The 19,711-nt window shown below is 47.2% G+C and overlaps 1 protein-coding gene across 4 annotated transcripts; it reads left to right on the top strand.

The window, feature by feature from the left end:
• The first annotated feature begins 7,473 nt into the window (after positions 1-7,473).
• LOC124005002 (hypermethylated in cancer 1 protein-like) lies at positions 7,474-19,361 on the top strand. Of its 4 annotated transcripts, none has more exons than XM_046313819.1 (2): positions 7,474-7,664; positions 15,939-19,361. In XM_046313819.1, the coding sequence occupies exons 1-2, from the start codon at positions 7,605-7,607 to the stop codon at positions 18,162-18,164; spliced, it is 2,286 nt and encodes a 761-aa protein (XP_046169775.1). In that variant the 5' UTR covers positions 7,474-7,604; the 3' UTR covers positions 18,165-19,361. The 4 variants fall into 4 exon arrangements, with proteins under 4 accessions (XP_046169775.1, XP_046169777.1, XP_046169776.1 ...); XM_046313821.1 differs by having other exon boundaries at positions 7,530-7,664; positions 15,955-19,361; XM_046313820.1 differs by lacking the exon at positions 7,474-7,664 and adding an exon at positions 9,935-10,222 and having other exon boundaries at positions 15,955-19,361.
• The last annotated feature ends 350 nt before the right edge of the window (positions 19,362-19,711 follow it).

Here is a 19,711-nt window from a genome sequence, read left to right as displayed (position 1 = left end):
TCCTCCAGTCCATGAGACCCCCGCCTTATCTTCTCCCCTCCTCCTCCAGTCCATGAGACCCCCGCCTTATCTTCTCCCCTCCTCCTCCAGTCCATGAGACCCCCACCTTATCTTCTCCCCTCCTCCTCCAGTCCATGAGACCCCCCACCTTATCTTCTCCCCTCCTCCTCCAGTCCATGAGACCCCCGCCTTATCTTCTCCCCTCCTCCTCCAGTCCATGAGACCCCCCACCTTATCTTCTCCCCTCCTCCTCCAGTCCATGAGACCCCCCACCTTATCTTCTCCCCTCCTCCTCCAGTCCATGAGACCCCCGCCTTATCTTCTCCCCTCCTCCTCCAGTCCATGAGACCCCCGCCTTAACTTCTCCCCTCCTCCTCCAGTCCATGAGAACCCCCGCCTTATCTTCTCCCCTCCTCCTCCAGTCCATGAGACCCCCCCGCCTTATCTTCTCCCCTCCTCCTCCAGTCCATAAGACCCCCGCCTTATCTTCTCCCCTCCTCCTCCAGTCCATGAGACCCCCGCCTTATCTTCTCCCCTCCTCCTCCAGTCCATGAGACCCCCCGCCTTATCTTCTCCCCTCCTCCTCCAGTCCATGAGAACCCCCGCCTTATCTTCTCCCCTCCTCCTCCAGTCCATGAGACCCCCACCTTCTCTTCTCCCCTCCTCCTCCAGTCCATGAGACCCCCCGCCCTCTCTTCTCCCCTCCTCCTCCAGTCCATGAGAACCCCCACGTTCTCTTCTCCCCTCCTCATCCAGTCCATGAGAACCCCCGCCTTCTCTTCTCCCCTCCTCCTCCAGTCCATGAGAACCCCCACCTTCTCTTCTCCCCTCCTCATCCAGTCCATGAGAACCCCCACCTTCTCTTCTCCCCTGCTCCTCCAGTCCATGAGAACCCCCACCTTATCTTCTCCCCTCCTCATCCAGTCCATGAGACCCCCGCCTTCCCTTCTCCCCTCCAGTCCATGAGACCCCACGCCCTCTCCTCCTCCTTCAGTCCATGAGAACCCCCACCTTCTCTTCTCCCCTCCTCATCCAGTCCATGAGACCCCCCGCCTTCCCTTCTCCCCTCCTCATCCAGTCCATGAGAACCCCCACCTTCTCTTCTCCCCTCCTCATCCAGTCCATGAGAACCCCCACCTTCTCTTCTCCCCGCCTCCTCCAGTCCATGAGAACCCCCACCTTCTCTTCTCCCCTCCTCATCCAGTCCATGAGAACCCCCACCTTCTCTTCTCCCCTGCTCCTCCAGTCCATGAGAACCCCCACCTTCTCTTCTCCCCTCCTCATCCAGTCCATGAGTCCCCCCGCCTTCCCTTCTCCCCTCCTCCTCCAGTCCATGAGATCCCCCGCCCTCTCTTCTCCCCTCCTCCTCCAGTCCATGAGAACCCCCACCTTCTCTTCTCCCCTCCTCATCCAGTCCATGAGACCCCCGCCTTCCCTTCTCCCCTCCAGTCCATGAGACCCCACGCCCTCTCCTCCTCCTTCAGTCCATGAGACCCCCGCCTTCCCTTCTCCCCTCCTCCAGTCCATGAGACCCCCGCCCTCTCTTCTCCCCTCCTCCTCCAGTCCATGAGACCCCCGCCCTCTCTTCTCCCCTCCTCCTCCAGTCCATGAGACCCCCCCGCCTTCTCTTCTCCCCTCCTCCAGTCCATGCCCCTCCTCCTCCAGTTCATGAGACCCCCGCCCTCTCTTCTCTCCTCCTCATCCAATCCATGAGACCCCCCGCCTTCTCTTCTCCCCTCCAGTCCATGAGACCCCACGCCCTCTCCCCCTCCTCCAGTCCATGAGACCCCCCGCCTTCCCTTCTCCCCTCCTCCAGTCCATGAGACCCCCGCCCTCTCTTCTCCCCTCCTCCTCCAGTCCATGAGCCCCCTGCCCTCTCTTCTCCCCTCCTCCTCCAGTCCACGAGACCCCCACCTTCTCTTCTCCCCTCCTCCAGTCCATGCCCCTCCTCATCCAGTCCATGAGACCCCCGCCCTCTCTTCTCTCCTCCTCATCCAGTCCATGAGACCCCCGCCTTCCCTTCTCCCCTCCTCATCCAATCCATGAGACCCCCGCCTTCTCTTCTCCCCTCCAGTCCATGAGACCCCACGCCCTCTCCCCCTCCTCCAGTCCATGAGACCCCCGCCTTCCCTTCTCCCCTCCTCCAGTCCATGAGACCCCCGCCCTCTCTTCTCCCCTCCTCCTCCAGTCCATGAGCCCCCCTGCCCTCTCTTCTCCCCTCCTCCTCCAGTCCACGAGACCCCCACCTTCTCTTCTCCCCTCCTCCAGTCCATGCCCCTCCTCATCCAGTCCATGAGACCCCCGCCCTCTCTTCTCTCCTCCTCATCCAGTCCATGAGACCCCCGCCTTCCCTTCTCCCCTCCTCATCCAGTCCATGAGAACCCCCACCTTCTCTTCTCCCCTCCTCATCCAGTCCATGAGAACCCCCACCTTCTCTTCTCCCCGCCTCCTCCAGTCCATGAGAACCCCCACCTTCTCTTCTCCCCTCCTCATCCAGTCCATGAGAACCCCCACCTTCTCTTCTCCCCTGCTCCTCCAGTCCATGAGAACCCCCACCTTATCTTCTCCCCTCCTCATCCAGTCCATGAGACCCCCGCCTTCCCTTCTCCCCTCCAGTCCATGAGACCCCACGCCCTCTCCTCCTCCTTCAGTCCATGAGAACCCCCACCTTCTCTTCTCCCCTCCTCATCCAGTCCATGAGACCCCCGCCTTCCCTTCTCCCCTCCTCATCCAGTCCATGAGAACCCCCACCTTCTCTTCTCCCCTCCTCATCCAGTCCATGAGAACCCCCACCTTCTCTTCTCCCCGCCTCCTCCAGTCCATGAGAACCCCCACCTTCTCTTCTCCCCTCCTCATCCAGTCCATGAGAACCCCCACCTTCTCTTCTCCCCTGCTCCTCCAGTCCATGAGAACCCCCACCTTCTCTTCTCCCCTCCTCATCCAGTCCATGAGTCCCCCCGCCTTCCCTTCTCCCCTCCTCCTCCAGTCCATGAGATCCCCCGCCCTCTCTTCTCCCCTCCTCCTCCAGTCCATGAGAACCCCCACCTTCTCTTCTCCCCTCCTCATCCAGTCCATGAGACCCCCGCCTTCCCTTCTCCCCTCCAGTCCATGAGACCCCACGCCCTCTCCTCCTCCTTCAGTCCATGAGACCCCCGCCTTCCCTTCTCCCCTCCTCCAGTCCATGAGACCCCGCCCTCTCTTCTCCCCTCCTCCTCCAGTCCATGAGACCCCCGCCCTCTCTTCTCCCCTCCTCCTCCAGTCCATGAGACCCCCCGCCTTCTCTTCTCCCCTCCTCCAGTCCATGCCCCTCCTCCTCCAGTTCATGAGACCCCCGCCCTCTCTTCTCTCCTCCTCATCCAATCCATGAGACCCCCCGCCTTCTCTTCTCCCCTCCAGTCCATGAGACCCCACGCCCTCTCCCCCTCCTCCAGTCCATGAGACCCCCCGCCTTCCCTTCTCCCCTCCTCCAGTCCATGAGACCCCCGCCCTCTCTTCTCCCCTCCTCCTCCAGTCCATGAGCCCCCTGCCCTCTCTTCTCCCCTCCTCCTCCAGTCCACGAGACCCCCCACCTTCTCTTCTCCCCTCCTCCAGTCCATGCCCCTCCTCATCCAGTCCATGAGACCCCCGCCCTCTCTTCTCTCCTCCTCCTCCAGTCCATGAGACCCCCGCCTTCCCTTCTTGCCTCCTCCTCCAGTCCATGAGACCCCCGCTTCCCTTCTACCCTCCTCCTCCAGTCCATGCCCCTCTTCGTCCAGTCCATGCCCCTCCTCCTCCAGTCCATGAGACCCCTGCCCTCTCTTCTCTCCTCCTCCTCCAGTCCATGACCCTCCTCCTCCAGTCCATGAGACCCCTGCCCTCTCTTCTCTCCTCCTCCTCCAGTCCATGAGACCCCCCGCTTCCCTTCTCCCCTCCTCCTCCAGTCCATGCCCCTCCGCCCTCTCTTCCCTGATTATCCAGGTGGGAGTGAAATGTGAAAAAAACCAAACCACTTCCAACCTGCTCCCCCTCACCCCCCAATGGGCCTCCCAGAATGCCTGTCTGCTGACATCACTGAGCAGAGACCTGGCAAGCCAATCTCTCCCCTGCTCTGCTCTGCTCTCCCCTTCCCTCTCTCTGCTTCCTGCCCTCATGATGTCACACACCATATGGTTTTCAGCGAGTATCAAGCCGGAAAAGAGATTTAGTCGGTCAAGAGGAGAGAAAAGGAGGGGCGGAGCGGGTGTGTTGTGTGTGTAGGATACAGAAAACAAAGGTTGTTCTTCCCCAATGTGTGCTCTGTGAGTGGAAGGTAAAAGGAGAGAAGAAAAGGGAGAGGGGTGAGAAGGGAAGGGCTGAGCTGTGTGAGGCTAATGAGGAGAGACCAGGGAGCAGAGACCACTCAACGGACAGCCATGTGCACCACAGACGCCCAGCAGGCTGGCCTGCTCACTCACACATATTGGGTCTACCAATATACTTTCCTTGCATGATGGTCCACAGGAACCAACAAACTGTAGGTGCTGGGGAAGTCCTGAGGGACAAGACTGGCAGCTGCACACCTCTGGAGCTACCCCAACCAACGCCAACTTGAGTGATAAACGTATCAAACGTATACGTTATGATACATACATTTTCACACATCTGCAGTATGACTTTCAGAGACATTTCAATGCCACCAATTTACTCTCACCATAGCCATTTATTTGAGTTGGGAATGCCATACTATCCCTGTATTATCATAAATCATCCATGAGTATTTCTAATTTGGATTTAATATGGCAAGATAATTGCTCACAGAATGAGGGTGGATTGGAATAGCGACCAAACAATACAACAGCTCAGAGAATTCAAATGACATGCCTTGCACACCTATCCACTAAAACTGTCCCAAAGCTGCTCATTACATTTAATTAAGAGATGGGTGTGATTCAATGTTGAGCCTACCGCTCAATCTCTGGTGAAGGGTTGGCTCTGAGGGGGAAGTGCATCTGGTAAGGACCGTGGCCATGTCTGCAGGGAGGGTAGGAGAAAGAGATGAGCCTGAGAGAGAGAGAGAGAGAGAGGTGCAGACTGCCCTGAGAAAGAGAAAGTGGGAGAGAGAGATGCTTGGAAGGTTGGAATGGGAGCAGAGTGATGATATGCTCATCTGGTGTAGGGTGGCAGGGCGCTAATCGCTAAGACGGCTGCAGGTGAACCATTCTATCCCACGGTCCCTCTGCCTCTCTGCTCTGTACTGTCTTGACTGCAGCAGGCCACCTGCCAGACAATAATGGAGCAATAAAAACTTGATTGGGATGTTATTGGTCACTCTGAGTGCAAATTGAAACGAGGCGCTCTGAGCATGAGGGCTGGGGCCCTCATATCTCCTAACAACTGTCGGGGAAAAAACCCTTTCCCTTTATTATTACTAACTCACGTTGGGTCTACATCAAGTTCAACATCCAAGTTGATTCAACCCTGCTCTAAAAACACAAACATATGCAGCCCTGACATTTGTAAATACACTGAATCTACAAAACGTTAGGAACACCTGCTCTTTCCATGACAGACTGACCAGGTGAATCCAGGTGAAAGCTATGATCCCTTATTGATGTCACTTGTTTAATCCACTTCAAATCAATGTAGATGAAGGGGAGGAGATGGGTTGAACAAGGATTTCTAAGCCTTGATGCAAGGATTGTGTACGTGTGCCATTCAGAGGGTGAAGGGGCAAGAAAAATATATTTGAACGGGGTATGGTAGAAGGTGCCAGGCGCACCGGTTTGAGTATGTCGAGGACTGCAAAGCTGTTGTGTTTTTCACATTCAACAGCTTCCTCTATGTATGAAGAATGGTTCACCACCCAAAGGACATCTAGCCAACTTGACAACCCTGTGGAACGCTTTTGATACCTTGTAGAGTCCAATACCCCGACAAATTGAGGCTGGTCGGGGTAAAATGGGGAGCAACTCAATATTAGGAAGGTGTTCATCATGTTTTGTCCAGTCAGTGTAAGTTTGGAGGTGTGTGATTTAGGTGACAGCAGACCTTTTGGTGCCTGGAGCTTTTTAGCTGCTGCAGCTCAGCTTCTCAATGTCTGGTTCCCAAGTGTGGTTCTGGAGGAAGGGGCTCGCTCACTCACACAATATCAATGAATAAAATGCTGTATTCCCAAGTTAAATTATTGTATGAAAATGTATTGAAACTAATAGATCCTTAGATGGCCCATATCCTTGTCTGGTTCCATTCTGCCCACCTCTGTGACCAAGGTTATCAACAGTTCATCATGGGAACCTGGAAGTGAGCGAGACAATACCTCCTCTCCTCCAGGCCGGGTGACTTTGACCACTCTAATGAAACAGCAGCCAGCAGCATCTTGAACTTGGATAATACCAAAGAGGAAGACCCTCGATCAGAAGATTGTCAGCTGCTATTGTGATTGAAATACTACAACACACGTAGGCTGAGACATGAATAGGCTTCTGCCCGGTAAGTGTCCTACTAAATCAACATCTTTTGTCTAAAGAGCAGCAACAAGATAATGACGGTGAAATAATCAGGGATCCGTCCAGTGGTGTTCATAAACACCTGTAGCAGCTCTTATCATATTGACAGGGTGTTGGTCAGACAATGGGAGGATTGGGTGTTGGAGGGAGCCATCACAATCCACAGCAAGGCCTATGAAATCATCTATAGGGAATGGTTGAGTCATTATGATCATTAAAGGTATGACTATTTTGGTCAGTCGGTGACTTTCAATCAACTAAATTGACTTTATCAAATGTCTTATGGAAACCTTGTTGATTTCTGTCATGCAAATAGGTATTTTTTAAAAGACACCTGCTACATATTTGGTAGTTTGAGCTGTGTAAAACATTGTAAGCAGGTACATTTTCACATCAAATAAGAAGTTCAGACAAATTGGCATATAATTTCCTGTTCAAAATAACATTGTCTAAAATAGAAGGGAAATGTTAATATGAACACAATATTAACATCAATGTATCTGCTTTCAATAATGAATCAAATTTATTAAAAGAAGGTCATGTTTTTGGTACAGTTTTAGATATTTTCCTAATTATGGCTGATATAGAGAGTTATGTACTGTGCCCGTCTTTACCAATGCTTGTGCCATTGAGGGAAAAAATATCACATCAGAAGTTCTTTACTGACGGGGGTGATGTATTCTATGAGCCATCCATTACACTGGTATGTCTGGTAATACAGTGAATCTGACAGAAGAAGTTCACATACAACTTGGAGTATGGAGAAAATATATACACTGAAATGGCAAAGCAAGTGTAATATCGATTTTAAAAAATTCCAAATAGAATATAAGCACAGTGCAAAGTAACGGGTTTAGCAGTGAGTGACGGTAACTTTAAGCACAAAGGCTGCTGCGCACATTTACAACCTAGAAGGCCAACCATTGGGTGTCGCTGTGGGCGCATCCACCAGGCCATCAGCCCTGGTCTGATCGGACCTCGACCAAATCTGAAGAGGTGTCGATATAGTACTATTGCACGTGAGAAATAAAAGAGCGTGCGGGGCAGAGAGAAAGGACGAACTGTGATAGAGAGTATGAGAAAACAACGAAGAGGTTGGTAATAGCACGGAATTTTAGGCGAGTAAGCTTGGAAGTCTGGATGGGGGAATCCCGAGGAGAAGATTTCACAACCGGCCACGACACCAGACATGAGTCCGAGGTGGGTAAATGACAGTTGGGAGAGAGCGCGCGATGGCCTCCGCTAGCCTCATGAATATTTACATAGCGTCTGCATACTTACCGCGACTTCAGGTGTATTCCGTCAGTGAAGCCAATACGAGCTCTCCTACTTATGTATATATTTATTGACTTTTTGAACAGTTGTCTGTCAGCTGGCAAGTATAGACTTAACATACCAGCACCTGACGCCTAAATTATATCGCATTTTAAAAGCTTTAAATTATCCTGAGGTTGGTTAGGGGTAAATGTAAAACAAAACCTCCCGAGAATGTCTCTCAATCTAAATTTACTTACTTTTCTTTGAAGGATTCGAGAGAGGAAACGTTCCTTACTAATTCAAAACAAACGTTTATAACTTAAGATGTTTGTGATAACGGCAAAAGGACCATTTGCAGTGACAACGGTTTACAATTAGTAGCCAAAGATTGATATACCTACAGTTAATTGGTAGAATAAATATATAATTTGACACATGCTCAGCTTCTAAAAGTTTTAGAACTGATGTAAATTAGAAAAGTTGATTGAGATGATTTTCAGAATGTCAGCCAACACTGCAACTAGGCCCATTGCTGTGTATTAAAAATAGCAAAGGCTACATACAGTAAGTTGTTATTGTACATGATCAAATTCAGAACTGTGTACTGTGTGTGGAACACGGAAATCACTGTAGGCCTGAAGACAAACAAAACTTCATAGAATACCTAAACATCAAAAACAGCTGTCATGATGAATATATATTTAACAAAATTATGAAAATGCAACATGTAAAGTCTTGGTCCCATGTTTCATCAGCTAAAAACAAAATATCCCCCAGAAATTGTCCATATGCACAAAAAGCTTATTTCTCAAATGTTGTGCACAAATTTGTTTAGATCCCTGATAGTGAGTGCTAAAATAATCCATCCAACTGACAGGTGTGGCATATCAAGAACCTGATTAAACAGAATGAAGAGTATCCGTCTGTAATAAAGTTCATTTGTGGGGGAAACTTATCCTGGCCTATACCCTCGCACGGTTGCACCCTTGCCCAGTCATGTGAAATCCATAGTTTAAGGCCTAATGAAATTTTCGATTGACTGATTTCCTTGAATGAAGTTTCACTCAGTACAATCTTTGAAATTGTTGCATTTTTTTGTTCAGTATATTGTAATTATTTTGGGGATAATTTACAGTACAATGTAGGTACACTTAATCATATTTTACTGCGTGTATATGTAGCTTACCCCAAACGTAGAGGTAGGTACCTTTTCCGCTTTCAAATAGGCCCACGTTTTACGCATGAAAACAAATAAGGTCAATGACTGCACTACTAGGCTACTATATAGTGTATGGTTGCAGGATTACCTTATAAAGATATTTGATGGATAAATATCAGGGGACAGAGTTCTGCTCTTCCCCTCCAACCTCTGTCAGTGCTCAGAGTGTCGCAGGATATGGGTCCGTGGCAGTCTACTGTCAACTCTTGTCTGCTTGTCTTTACCTGAGCAGGTGAGACTCATTAGACATTATGCTACAATCAGTAGACACCAAACTCTAAAGATGAAGTGACTCTAAGTTAGCCAATGGGGGTTGGACTGTAGAATGTCACTTCAGTATAGGCTATCAACGGTTTACCCACTAGGACTAGTACACAATATCAACAGCACATTTGGAACTATCCAGTGGAGGCTGCTGGGGGGAGGATGGCTCATAATAATGGCTGGAATAGAGTCAATGGAATGGCATTAAAAACATCAAAGACATGGTCTCCATGTGGTTGATTCCACTCCATTGACTTCATTTTAGCCATTATTATGAGCTGTACTCCCCTCAGCATCCTCCACTGAGACGCTAAAAGGGTGTGTGTTACAGATCAGTTTCAGTCAAATGGTATATGAATGAATACACCATCCATCATCTGTCAGTGTGTAGGCTTTTTCCCCATCGTCTAATTGTTGACAATAAGCATTTTTTATACGAGTATCATATGTCTCCAAACTTCAGTTCAGTGCGAAACTGTTGTGGGATATACAATAAAGGCCTGTCTCTTTAAGACGAAGTCGCGATGTGTTGTGAAGTTCAAGTTGGGGTCAGTTGAATGAAGTTCCTGCCCTCGATTTTAACATAGAGTTTTATTATAGACTGACATCACACGGGGTGCTAAAACACTTACGGCGCATAGAGGCTCCATTATTGCGCGTTATAGCCTCGACACAAAAAATAGCCGAGAAAATTACTAAAATAAAACAGGAGGAAACTGATGCTGGACTAAGCACGTATTTTTTTAAGGAGGGGGTGAGAAAGAGAGGGGAGGGGCAGATAGAGCGAGGGAAGGAGGACACAGAGAGAAAGAGAGAGAGAGGGAGGGAGGACGGAGAGAGTAACAAGAAATTCATAGCAATTAATAATAAAAAGTTTTGGCAGTCGTGCTTGGAAAACTGGCATGGTTTTTGGAGGCTGGCAGTTCAAAGTTGAAACGTCAGAAATTACTCCAAAAGACTGCTGAGATGATCATTAAGGGAGACTTAGATCGGATGGCAGAAGAGATCGGGCATCCAGGTAACGTTTCAATACCAGCTTTTTAAAGACCACTACAGTTACAGAACAGGCAAAATTATTGAGACCAAATATTGACAATATTTCACCTTTTAGCGATTTTAATGTGAACATAGGGGGTTTATCGTGGGTTCAGTGTTTGGTTAATGTTTGTGTATTTTGAATGCAAATGAGGAACTTTTAAAATCACTGTCATGTTTTCCTAATTTTGCGATGGAACCCATTATATAATAGATTTTTATTTGTAACAAGACATGGTTGCTTATGTGAGCAGCCTTTTGTTTGATTCAAGAATTCTCAGCCCCAACAAACTACGAATAGCCTACACAATTGTATCATGTTAAATGGATCACTGGACTAAATTCTATATAAACTATAACAAGGTAATATTTATATTGGATTATTTGCTGTTAAGTAGGCCGAACCTATATGTCACCTATTGTCATCAGATGGTGTAGTTCAGTCTCTGGGTGTTCAGCATGATGCCTCATCCTCAGTCAGTCAGTGGTAGTAAATTGATGCGTTCACCCCCCTCCACCACAGTGCAGCTATAGGTCACAGCTCGCCTAACATCGGACTAATGAAGGGTTCATGGTGCTTCACATGGAGTTGATTCGATTTTAGCCAGAGCGATGACGGCTTAATCTGTTCCTGTTCTGTTCCTCTCCCAACCCTTCTGCACTTTGCTATGTCAACATTTAAGTGATGTCGTTTATCAAAACATCAATCACAAAAATATTGACAACACATTACGCACGTATAGGCAGATGTCATAGGCTATCACTAATTTACAGCCATTTCAATGAAGTGTAGGGCTGCTTGAATTTCCGTTTGTACAATATTTGCGGAGATGATTTAATGTAGACTAATGGTTATCAGACTGAGATAACGACGGGTGACGCACTATAGAAGTCAGGGATGGTTTTATGCGCGTTGAAGTCTCGTGATTTGTCTAATGCGAGATGTAAGATACCTAAATCATGTCGTTTTGTTGTTGTATCCTATCTTTAAAGAAAATAGCCTATAAGCCTGAATAACAAATTACTTCTCAAATTGTCCATTTCTTGATAAACGATGTATTTAATAAGATTTTTGTATTTTATCTATAGCCTAATGAACGCATTGAGTAGGAATATAATTACATTTACTGAAGAAGTTAACAGGACTCAGAAGTAGTCGAGTCTATTTTGTTAAAAGGGCAACTTTGAGTTTGTAGGCCTACTTCCAATCTCGGTGTGTATTCAATAAAATCTATTGATTTAATTAAGACATGGTTGCACAAAACTAGACTTATCTTTTACAACTTTACAAACTTTACTGCAGGCAAAATACCTTTTAAAAAAGGAGGCACATTTTTAAAAATAAGATTTGTTGGCCTATCTCATGCAAGCTAGTGGTGACAAGGAAACTAACAGCCAGAACATATTTTAAAACAAATAAAAAATGTAAAACCTATAGCCTGTGAGTTATTTTTTAGGAGGCCCCTTTAATAAAGGAGATCGTGTGCACTTGTTTCCCGTCGGGATTATGAATGGAAGTCTGGGGGTCTCTATTCTCAAGAGATGAGGCGCGCAGATCACGAGTTTCAGCATTTGAAATGTCCCTGATAAGAAAGTCAACGACATAGCGTATCAAAACCATAACAAAGGTAAAGGCAAGGTTGTGTTGATAAGGTGGCAGCCTCTTTTTTGACGGCTGTCTAAAACTACTCACTTTTCTATCCTTCTGACTATAGAGGAAGTGTAAAAAGCAAATGTCTCTGGCCTTATCTAAAATTCAAGACGTCTCCCTGCACTGCTTAGGCGAAGCGCAGGAGACCCACTCAGTTTAGGAGACCCACTCCTTAGGCTACTTTCAAAGCCTCAATTGTAGTTTTCATTAAATAAGGTTTCATGCTCTACTGCTTTTATACATTTCATTCACAAAAAGTTCGTGCCACGTAAGGCTTTAGAGCTCAGTGTCTCACTGTTTTTTCCTTGTGGTTTGACAGCAATGTGAACAGCAATGATATATACTATTTCACAGCATGAAAACAAACAGTTGAACTCTTTCTCCAAATATTTGTTGTTAGTCGAAACCTCTAAATACATTAATTTAGAATAGACTAAATAAAGCATAAATAAAACAAAATTAACATTTAATTTGCTATCAATAAGTATGTTTTCTTTGCAACGTTCATGAATTATTAAGTGCCTTAAATAGAACATTCTCAAACGAAAAAATACTCATACTAACATGTAAACCTATATGCATACAAAGTCGTTCTCTGAAAACCAGGCAGGCAGAATGTGTGGATGGGAAGTGTGGAGGGTGTTCTTAACTCAGAGCAGAACCCCTCAGCCTAAACTCAGCCTCAACCCCAAACCAGAGCAGTGACAACACAGACACAACACAGGTATCATGGATACCAAACTGTCCCAAAGGTGACTCAAGTGCGGTTTTCAAAGAAGTCACCCTTATACCAAATATAGCATTCACCTCCAACCACCTTTGTGATGATAAATGGTTCACATTATTGTAAAACATGTTTACTAATTGAGCAGAGAGAGAGAGAGAGAGAGAGAGAGAGAGAGAGAGAGAGAGAGAGAGAGAGAGAGAGAGAGAGAGAGAGAGAGAGAGAGAGAGAGAGAGAGAGAGAGAGAGAGAGAGAGAGAGAGAGAGAGAGAGAGAGAGAGAGAGAGAGAGAGAGAGAGAGAGAGAGAGAGAGAGAGAGAGAGAGAGAGAGAGAGAGAGAGAGAGAGAGAGAGAGAGAGAGAGAGAGAGAGACCTATTTTGAGCACGTGAATGATACAGTCACTCTTAATGCATGACTAAGGTTTTTAATAGGCCTACATTATTTATTTTGGTCACTACTTTCTTATCTTTTACTCGACGTCTTGAGAGAAAAAAACAATGTGCATATTCTACAAATTCTACAGATATGACAGACAGTTCATTCGTTCATTCTAACTGGATGATCATGCTAATAATTTGAATTCGTTTTATTTTCACTGAACGCGTTAAATGTGTTAATATTATTTTTGTAATTCATATATCCAAACGACGCTAAAAATGGCAAACCCGCCGTTACAGGCTACAAGCGCTCGTGTGTGTGCACGTGCGTGTTCCTGTGTATACTTGTGTGACATGATAACGATAGCAATCAAACAAACGGAAACGAGCCCAAACAAAGTATAGCATCATTGTGCCATACACGCAAGCCCACTCTCTTGCTGCTCGTTAGACAGATGAGATGCGCAAGTAAATGTGATAGTTTTTCCAGAATCTAAAAAATGAAATCATAACTTATAATATATTTATCCCTCTACCATTGAAACATTTAAGTAAAACCCTCTTTATAATTGAAGGCTGGCGTCCCATAAGGTGGTGGCATGTTTCTCGACGCGCATAAAGGGGACAGTGTAGCATAGAGCTCTGTTTCATGCCGCCTTTCTATTATCTCAGGCCGTGTATAGCGTGTTGTGACAGAACAAAAGTGGATGGTGCACTCCCATTCACCCTGGGGAAACATCCGCGCCTGTCCAAACCTCATGCGTAAAAGCCTATGAGGGCTGCGCCTTGCGCACAACGCACCAATCGAGTAGCACAGTGCCTAGATATATAACTGAAATCCTTCACGATGTTAATGTATAACTTACCCATCGCATTGAATATCAATTCTCATCTGAGGCATATTGAATTACCTGTTCCTTTTTCTGGATTTGCTCCTCATATCGTGGAATTTCTAGTAAAATGACACCATTTTAAAAATTGCTACATACCTTTTGGTTAATTCTAAACATATCACCTCAACAACACCGCAAACTCATTAAGACTGAGGTGTGTCTTTAAACAATAGGAATGGAAGGCTATGGGACAGCCAGGATATACAACATACCACATACCCTGCATACCCTGCTTTTCTTTAGATCGATCCCTTGGTGTGTTTATGTGTGGTGTGCAGTGGGCTTGCAGGGCCTCCATGTGGGCAGAATAGTGTCTTAAGGAGGCCTCAGTCGGTAATTAAATGTCCACGTTCAATCTCATGCATCAGTCCCTCTGACTGGGGGCTTATAGTCAATGAAATAAACAATAAGAGGATGAACTTATGTCAAGAAGACCACGGTCAGACATATTTATTCAGTTGCTTGTTTCCCCTCAGTGAGACCAAGCCCTTAGGGACAGTTCCAAACTGTTTCATCTCATCAGTAAAGTATCCTCAGACTCCAATGTTTGAACAATACATCCTGCTAAATTTGTTCAGTTAATAATGTTTACTTAAGAATTAGTACAACAATACACAACTTTGTGTGTGTGAAGCATTTGTGTCCATTACAATTCCAGAGTTAATCTCAAGTTAAAGCATTGGAGCTTTAAAATATCTTGATTTACATCCTGTGTGATCAGAGTTCCTTATATGACTGGGCCGAATGGGAGCTCAAAGACACATCTTTTTTTGGACTCGTCCTCTGCCTCCACAGGGTTACAGTATACCTGCTGTTCATCATACTTGCAAAATGTTCACTCCGCTTTGTTTAAAACACTGCACACACCACCTCTGGAACATTTCTTATGGAAGCCGGCAACACGAAAACATATCCATATCTGTATCTTTATTTTTCTCACTCTCATCATTTCAGTTTAGGAAGTGAATGTGTACATCTCAGTTTAGGAAGTGAATGTGTACACTTCAGTTTAAGAAGTGAATGTGTACATCTCAGTTTAGGAAGTGAATGTGTACATCTCAGTTTAGGAAGTGAATGTGTACACTTCAGTTTAAGAAGTGAATGTGTACACTTCAGTTTAGGAAGTGAATGTGTACACTTCAGTTTAGGAAGTGAATGTGTACATCTCAGTTTAGGAAGTGAATGTGTACATCTCAGTTTAGGAAGTGAATGTGTACACTTCAGTTTAAGAAGTGAATGTGTACACTTCAGTTTAGGAAGTGAATGTGTACACTTCAGTTTAGGAAGTGAATGTGTACACTTCAGTTTAGGAAGTGAATGTGTACATTTCAGTTTAGGAAGTGAATGTGTACATTTCAGTTTAGGAAGTGAATGTGTACATTTCAGTTTAGGAAGTGAATGTGAATGTGTACAGTTTAGGAAGTGAATGTGTACACTTCAGTTTCTGATAATAACAAAACCACATCAACTGCTGTTCACTTACAGCAATAGCTCACTTTTATAGAGTAACTCCTATGTGTCCTGCCTTTACTGTAAATCTGGAGCCTATCTGTTCATTTGGGCTTACATGGAATCATTACGATTCATCAAAACCAAGTTAAGTAATGGGATACAGTGGCAGAGTTCAGCTAATAGCAGGGTTGGGGTCAATTCAAATTGAAGGCGGTCAAATTTGGAAGTGATTTTAATTTTAAAATTCAAAAATGTATTAAAAAATAAATAGTTTATGCTCCTCAGTTTATTGGGAAGTTATTGAAAATGGATCCTGTTTTTTTTTTCAAATTTCAAATTGTTTTTTAAAGTTTACTTCCTGAATTGATTGCTTTAAATTCGATTTGAAGATGTAGATTTGAGTTCACTTGATTTATTTCTAGTATACGGATGCCAAATCAGACCCTTGTCAGCAATGTGCTTCGTTTTTAAATGTCTCACTTAAAGAGATAAAAATAAGACAAAAAGTAATTGGGGAATGTGCCACAATATCATGCAAGCATATTAGGAAATATAGGAACTATATACAGTAGATTTTGACTGGCACTGCATGACGTTTACAGATATCTGCTGTTTTAGGTGGCGGTCTGACGACGATGCTCCATGCCATGGAAGTCCCAAGTCATGCTAGACACCTCCTCCTGCAACTCAACACCCAGCGCACCAAGGGCTTCCTGTGTGATGTCATCATCGTGGTGCAGAACGCGTTGTTCCGAGCCCATAAGAATATTCTGGCCGCCAGCAGCCTCTACCTGAAGTCCCTGGTCGTCCATGACAACCTCATCAACCTAGACCACGAGATGGTGAGTCCCGGGGTGTTCCGGGTCATTCTAGACTACATCTACACGGGCCGTCTGACGGAGGGAGACCCCAGCTCCCCAACAGAGCCCAACCTGGGGGCCGTGCTGGCTGCAGCTAGCTATCTGCAGCTGCTGGACTTAGTGGCACTGTGTAAGAAGAAGATGAGGAGAAATGGGAAGTACCCTCTCCGCCCCACTCCTGCCTTTCTGCCCTATGGGAAGATGGGCCCCAATAGTTTGGGTTTAGGGGGAGGGGGCAGGTATCGGGTGTCCACCCCTGTTATTCAGTCCTGCTACCCAGGGGGAGTTGTGAACACCCACACGCCCCGCGCCACACCACTAGAGGAGCTGCCACCCCACCCCCATGCCACCCATGCAGGGGAGTTGTATGCCCCCACCTCCTCTCAGGGCCCTCAGGTGTTCCCCTCCACACCCTCAGCCCTGCCTGCCCAGCCCAGCCTGCGCCCAGCTCACTCTGACAGGAACTGCTCCCCCATCTATGGCCTGGACCTCTCCAAGAAGAGCCCCAACTCCCAGTCCCAGAACACTCCCTCCCACCCCCACCTGGCCCACGCCCTGCCCCACCACGATGAGGAGCGGGAGGGGGGGCTGAGCGGCCGCACCAGCCCAATGCCGGGGAACAATGGCGGGGCCTACCCCACAGAGAAGATGGAGACAGCTGATCAGGCTGGGTCTCTCCCACCTCATTCTTACCCCCACCTTAATAAGCCCCTGGGGCCCCACCTCCACCGCTCCAGCTCCCAAGGTCCAGACCACTACCCCTGCCCCCTCAGCCCCGACACCCCCACAGAGGCTGGAGAGCCCAGCAGGGAGATGGGCAACATCTACCGCTGGGTGAAGCATGAGCCACTGTCATACACAGCTGAGGATGAAGAGGATGACGAGGATGAGGAGGAACGGGGTGGAAACGGAGACCAAAACCACCAGCATCACAACCACCATCACAAGGCAGGGGAGGAGAGCGATGATCGCTACCGTAGGGTGGGCTGTGATGGGGAGGAGGAGAAGAGTGGTTCAGGCAGTGAGGGGACAGGCAGTAGTGAGGGTCGACCATCACCCACAGGGGCCATGGGGAGGTTCCACCTACCCTACGAGCCTGAGAGCTTTGGGGACAACCTGTATGTGTGCATCCCCTGTGACAAGGGCTTCCCCAGCTCTGAGCAGCTCAACGCCCACGTGGAGACCCACACAGAGGAGGAGCTGTACTCTGGAGGGGAGATGGGCAGCAGCAACCCCAAAAACAACAGTAGCAACAGCAATGGTAATGTCAGCCTGAACAGCCTGGAGGGGAAGTCCAGCCAGAGCCTGACGCCTGGGGTCCTGGGGGAGATCATCAGACCCTATCGCTGTAACTCCTGTGAGAAGTCCTACAAGGACCCGGCCACGCTGCGCCAGCACGAGAAGACCCACTGGCTCACACGGCCCTACCCCTGCAGCATCTGTGGCAAGAAGTTCACCCAGCGCGGCACCATGACCCGCCACATGCGCAGCCACCTGGGACTCAAGCCCTTTGCATGCGACCACTGCGGCATGCGCTTCACCCGCCAGTACCGCCTCACAGAGCACATGCGCATCCACTCCGGGGAGAAGCCCTATGAGTGTCAGGTGTGCGGGGGCAAGTTCGCCCAGCAGCGCAACCTCATCAGCCACATGAAGATGCACAGCAGTGGGGGGGGCGGAGGGGCTCTGACGGCCGACGGAAAGCTGAAGCTGGACTTTTCGGAGGGGATCTACCCCCTGAGTAAATACGCAGCAGAGCACCTGGGGCTGAAGCAGGAGAAGGCCTCTGAGCTGCTGGCAGAGCATGCCATGGAGAGCCTGTTCCCGTTGTCCAAACTGGCAGCCGAACACCTGCGCCTCAGCCACCATGACAAGATGGATGTCCTGGGGGTCCAGGCCCTTCCCCCTCCCCCAGGGTCCCTCTCTGACTTTCACTCTCGTACCATTGAACGCTACTCCCCCAGCTAAAACCCTCTGACCAGTCACCCCCAGCAAGGCCTTGGCTACCACACAATCCTGTGGGCACACAACTTAACTTACAGTATTCTAATGTCATTCACCTCAACTCCATCAGGATCTGCACCTCAGACTAAGGCCAATACTTGGCCTAAAGAATGCCCACAAACTGTGTAGACTCTTATAAGTGCCTTTCTTTCCTAAGTTTGCATTATATGCATTTTAAAGACCTTCCTAGAATGAGAAACGTGCTATTTCTATTATATTTTGACCAAGGAATACCCACTCAAAACAGTGTAGTATTTATGTATACGCAAACCACCGATCCAAAAACAAATTGAGAACCAAAGATCAATTTTTCTTTGTTTTTTGTACATAATGAAAAACCAAAGAAACTGTTGCCAGAAAGTGTTGTAATCTGACCCTACACCTGTGTACTAAATGTACTTTTGTACTACTACTATTGTAATTGTACATAAAATGGGAAAAAGCACATATGGACAAGATTCAGGGCTCCTGTCCAGAACTGAAAGGACTGTTGGACAAAAGAAAAAGCCAAAGCTTTGGGATTTGCAATTGATTGGAACACTTTTTCTTAATTTTGTTTTTTGGGGTACTGGATTTTTCTCTCTATCTCCCTATCCAGTTTTACGCCATGCTCCAGCTGTTCTAGTCACGAGGGAGGGACTAACTGAAAACAGCATTCGCTCCACCATTTAGGTAAAGTTATCTGTGCTTTGTTTTTCTACCGTTGTTATGTACTCTGATCATGATGTTGTGTACAGAGAGACTGATATTAAGTGACAGTAATAGTAGCTTAATGACTTGTACACTCAGTGCCATAACCCTTTGAACCCATAACCTCTCTGTATTCGTATTTTTCCAATCATATTTTGACTTGCTTCCAGGTGCATTCAAATTGTTATTGAGAAAGTAGCGAGTAGCACAGCCCTGTGATCTCACAACTGGGACGCATCATGGTGCATACCCAACTGATGACACGCCAATCCTTCTCCATGGCTTCATCATCCAGTGGTGTGGAGTGTAGACTAAGAATGGGTGTTGCCTGTGACGTTGTGTAATATACTGAACAAAGATATAAACGCAACATGCACCAATTTTGAAAGATTTTACTGAGTTGTAGTTCATACAAGGAAATCAGTTACTTGAAATAAATTCATTAGACCCTAATCGATGGATTTCACATGACTGGGCAGGGGTGCAGCGATGGGTGGTCCTTGGAGGGCATAGGCCCACCCACTGGGGAGCTAGGCCCAGCCAATCAGAATGAGTTTTTCCCCACAAAAGGGCATACCCCCTCAGATGATTCCGCAGGTGAAGAAGCCGGATGTTGAGGTCCTGGGCTGATGTGGTTATACGTGGTCTGCGGTTGTAAGGCTAGTTGGACTTACTGCCAAATTCTCTAAAACAACATTGGCGGCAGTTTGGTAGAGAAATTAACATTACGGCAGCTATGTTGGGCATTCCTGCAGTCAGCCTGCCAATTTCACGCTCCCTCAACTTGAGACATCTGTGGCTTTGTGTTGTGTGACAAAACT

This window comes from Oncorhynchus gorbuscha, linkage group LG19, assembly GCF_021184085.1.
Source record: "Oncorhynchus gorbuscha isolate QuinsamMale2020 ecotype Even-year linkage group LG19, OgorEven_v1.0, whole genome shotgun sequence".
NCBI lineage: Eukaryota > Metazoa > Chordata > Actinopteri > Salmoniformes > Salmonidae > Oncorhynchus > Oncorhynchus gorbuscha.
Note: the sequence above shows the minus strand (reverse complement) of the source record. Positions and strands in the feature narration are given on the sequence as shown.

Coding starts and splice junctions, on each gene's coding strand:
- LOC124005002 (XM_046313819.1), top strand. CDS start 7,605: ATGGGGGAATCCCGAGGAGAAGATTTCACAACCGGCCACGACACCAGA. Junction 7,665..15,938: donor ACACCAGACATGAGTCCGAG/GTGGGTAAATGA, acceptor TGACGTTTACAG/ATATCTGCTGTTTTAGGTGG.